General features: G+C 38.8%; 1 protein-coding gene across 1 annotated transcript in view; it reads left to right on the top strand.

Annotated features, from left to right (window-relative positions):
- Positions 1-3448, top strand: part of FABP5 (fatty acid binding protein 5 (psoriasis-associated)) — a 4286-nt gene extending 838 nt beyond the window's left edge. The window contains exons 2-4 of the mRNA XM_004679774.2: positions 1993-2165; positions 2548-2649; positions 3196-3448. Coding sequence (XP_004679831.1) covers positions 1993-2165; positions 2548-2649; positions 3196-3249 — 329 coding nt within the window. The 3' untranslated portion in view covers positions 3250-3448. The remainder of the gene's footprint in view (positions 1-1992; positions 2166-2547; positions 2650-3195) is intronic.
- The last annotated feature ends 1021 nt before the right edge of the window (positions 3449-4469 follow it).

Raw genomic sequence — 4469 nt, 5'->3', positions numbered from 1 at the left:
GACGGGGAGTGTCTGCTCTTTCTGTAGAAAATCTGAACAGCTTCAGTTTTCGCCCTTGATCCTATCTCCCCTACCCCCAGGCCCTCCGCCCACCCTCATCGGGCTCTGTAGGCTGGCCCCGCTCTTCTAGGAGGTCACCTCCAAGAAGCCCTGGGTGGCCCTCAGAGGCGTGATGCTGGCAGCACGACCTTCTGCCGGCATTGTCCTGCCGGGGCGCCGCAGTGGGCGGGTGGCCTATGGGATCCTCGTGGCGAGACTGTCTGTGGGTGACATGACCTTTCGCGCTGCCGCGGCCTCTGCATCATGAGGGTGAGGGGCATCGAAACAGTGAGTGGGCTTGGTTGGAAAACTGCCTTAACTGCCAGCTGCCTGGTCCTCCTGGGGCTGCTTTCTAATTGCTGGCAAGTTGGGAGTGGCCTAGCAGAAGGCACTGAGTTCTTAAGCCTGCCAAAGAGAAAGAGTCTATAAGAGTCAGGTTAGCTCTTTCATTCAAAACAGCACTTGATTTTTTCTTAGTTTCTTTTCCCAAACCAGTGATAGTAATTACATGCTGTTTTATACATTGAGTAGAATAGGAAACAGAAAGGATCTTTGTCAGAGGCCACTAGGAAGTGGGATGGAGCAGAATAGCATGGATTCAGTCTTTAGAGGGGGGCTTCTAACCCTAAGGGGGGCCCATTGGAAACCACTATCCCACAAATGTTAACATACCCCACAAATATGAAATGCTCTCTGATGCAAACGTCTCTCCAAAGCTGGTCTATGGAAAACTTAAGCAACTTAAACTCCTTCATTATCTTTATCCCAGTCAATGACAGGTTAAGGCTGGTTCTGTGGTAAATCTTGAGCCTATTTATGATACTGTGAGTAAACAATAAGACAGTATTACTCTTGTTTTCGTTGTAAACCTATAGCAGATGACTCTTGGAAAAAGCCTTTTACAGCCCTCGTATCCCAAAAAACATGTTCGTATGTGTTCTTCAGTGCTAGGACCAAATAGAGAATATTGTTTCTCTGCCCATGGAAAGCACACTTGTGCTGGATGGCTCCTTTCCAGGATTCTAGAGTCAGGAAGGTTGTCAAGGCTTAATTCATTGGAGAGCAATCAAGGTGTGCAAAGAGCGGAGCCCTTTATTTGTCCAAAATGAGTATAAATGACTCACTAACAACACAGCACCAACGCTGAGCTGGCAAAAGAGTAGGTTCCCTTAATACTTCAAGCCTGGCTGAGTGTTCATCATCAGCCACTTACCTGCTGAGGTTGTTGTCTCTTCATATTTGATGCCTGGGTATGGCCTAAATCTAAGTTTCCTTCCAAATCTTATTGTGGGGGGGAGGGGAGATACACAGATCATAGAATGTATATGGCATTCTGTATACATAGAATGTATATAGAAATTGAGTTGCACAGCCATAAAATGTTTACTATTTTTTAATGCAATTTTTTTGTTTCCCTTTAGCAACATCGTATTTGTGCTAAATAGCACATTCTTACAGATGTGCTATTTTAATATCATAGTATTGGTTCAGACTCTGTGCAGTTTATTGCTCAATATTTACCAAAGGCCTTTGTTTGTGCCACACCGTGTGCCAAAATCATACACTATAGCAGTTGGCAGGATAGAATGAGTACATTTTCGAAGTCTGTATTTCTTCCCTATATTTCTGAAGGCCAGCATAGCGTGGTGTCCAAGAGCTGAGATTGGAGCCTAACTGCCTACACTGTTATGTTGTCATTACCATCACTTCCTAGGTAGAATAGGTCTAAGTACTTAAGTAAGTACATGCTCATCTGTAAAATACAGACAAAGCTATCCACCGACAGGGTTGGCACTGCTCTGTGAATTCATAGGTATCAAGTGTTTACACATGGTAAGCACTAGATACATGTTAACAATAATTATTGGTAGATGAAAATAGGCACCTCATAGTACTATAAGGGAATGCCCCTTTTATTATGGAAACTCAAACTTTGGTCTTCCTGTCATACAGGTGTCGGAATGGCTCTGCGGAAAATGGGTGCGATGGCCAAACCAGATTGTGTCATCACTCTTGATGGCAATCACCTCACTGTAAAAACTGAGAGCACTTTGAAAACAACACAGTTCTCATGCAATCTGGGAGAAAAGTTTGAAGAAACTACAGCTGATGGCAGAAAAACCCAAGTTAGTAATTTCTTACATTCTAAAAATCACTTGTAAAATGGTAGATCGTATTGACAGCACTCTTGCTGTTTACAAACAAGAACTTAATGAAAAAGTTTCAAATTGTTTCATTCATTGAACTTTGACAAATTAGTGAAAGCGCCCTTCCATAACTTAGTTTTATAAAAATAGTTTAAGAAGCATGGGTGAGACTGAGCATCTTGGTGCATCTAGGTGCATCTAGATTGAAAAGCGTAGTGTATTTTGAATGAAATGTGTATGGGTTAACAGAAAGGGGACACAGAAAGGAGAAGGTGAATGTTGATTAAGAGGTTGTGAGTCATGGAAAAACTCTTTCGTAATGTCACTTTGGAAGATTAATAATTATACTTTATTTTTGCAGACTGTTTGCAACTTTACAGACGGTGCACTGGTTCAACATCAGGAATGGGATGGGAAGGAAAGTACAATAACAAGAAAACTTGCAGATGGGAAATTAGTGGTGGTAAATACCAAACATTTTTTGTCTTACTGGAATCCTTTGCATTTGTAATTCACCTAAGTGTTCTGGATTACTGGTCATAACAGAACTAAGAAGAAGAAATGCAAAATTAGCTTAATATTAGATCACTGACTATTTGCAAAACCCTTTGTGGGAACACAAATGACATTATGTAGCAGAAAATAGTTGAGTTATGTTTAGTGTATGCTCTACTGTTATATTTATAGTATAATTTTCAGCAAGACAGCAGTCTATCCTCTTCAGTATATGTATTTTTCCATCTTGATAAAAGGAGGAATAAAAGTAGCCAAGAGTAAATGAATAATTTAGGTACTGCAAATCAATACTTTAGTTTTTAGTGATGCATATGACTATTATAAGCAAAATAAAAGATGTACCTTCTGATGGTCAGGAATCCTTAAATCAGATTTTCTCCATTTATGAAGTTAGATGTACAGGTTTTGTAGAGTCTTTATCCTAGCATTTTACTGCTTCCATTGCTGGGATACAAGACCAACCTAACTCTTCAATGCTGTTTTTTCTCCCTAGGAATGCGTCATGAACAATGTCACCTGTACCCGGGTCTATGAAAAAGTAGAATAAAAGGTTCCATCATCACTTTGGACAGGAATTAGCTTCAGTGATGAACAAGCTCAGTTCAATGAGCAAATCTCCATACTACTTTTTTTTTTCCATTTCTATATTCAATTTTCCTTATCACAAATATTTTACACGCAATTGTTTCAAAGTATTGGTTTCATTAGGCTTATCCCTTCGGTTAATAAATAAAATGTTTGTGCTATTCCTGTGTCATAGTGCATTCTTTAACTTTTAGGAAATTAGTGATTAATTTTCATAATTATGAATTGAATCGATTCTGAGGTAGTCTACATTGATTTTATGTTTAGGTAACTTGTAGGTAGAGACACTTCTATGGCAAATGCATTATCAGTTACTTAAGCTTGCCTTAAGCTATTTGAACTTCGTATCAACTCAAAATCTTAAATTTTATGTCAGAGACTATTCTCATTAAAACATAGCACTATAGACTTCATAATTTACATATTAGAATACTGTTAAATTTCCATCATTGACCACACTTTTAACAGTAACTTTATAATTACTTTTCAGAAATTCTGTAACCAAAACTGCATTTAAATTTTCCAAGGATTCCCCCATATGCCAAATAGTGTGCTAGAGGTTGACATATATCTGAACACAAGCACAAGTCATTGCTCTCAGTTTAACAAGAAGCACATGCTGCTTTGGAAGAACATAGTATGCTCATTCATAAAAGCCAGTTACTTCTTTTGCACACAAATAATTATGTATATACATATATAAGATCTACATACATATATTTCATATACATATATAAAAAATAACTAGAAATCTAGTGAATCCCTGTATCTGAACACAAATACAAATACCTGTGATTCACATTTGAAGAAATGCTTGTAGATACTGAACGAAAGCTTTGTGTTCTCTTCAGATCAATATTTAGAGGAGTTAATGCCATTGTCTTCATTTTCAAACAGGTTTTGACCTTTTCGAGGAGATAGGGCTGAAATGAGAGTTAAACTGTAACCACATATTCTACTGGCCACCATATTCTCATACCTATATTGTTTCCTTGGGCTGTGAGTATCTTAAGGGACAGAGGTAGGCTCCTATTTCTTATATGGGGAAGCTGTTGCCATTTGGGTGAGAAGGACTCAGGGTCCTTAAACCTTAGCCACAAAATGCTTAAGGAAATCTACCAGTCCACCCCAAATACCAGAAGTCCTTTCATGCCAGAGAAACACAGGGTACAAAAATGCATC

This window comes from Condylura cristata, unplaced genomic scaffold (assembly GCF_000260355.1).
Source record: "Condylura cristata isolate star-nosed mole 26May11 unplaced genomic scaffold, ConCri1.0 scaffold00009, whole genome shotgun sequence".
Taxonomy (NCBI): domain Eukaryota; kingdom Metazoa; phylum Chordata; class Mammalia; order Eulipotyphla; family Talpidae; genus Condylura; species Condylura cristata.
This window is presented reverse-complemented; position numbering and strand designations above follow the sequence as displayed.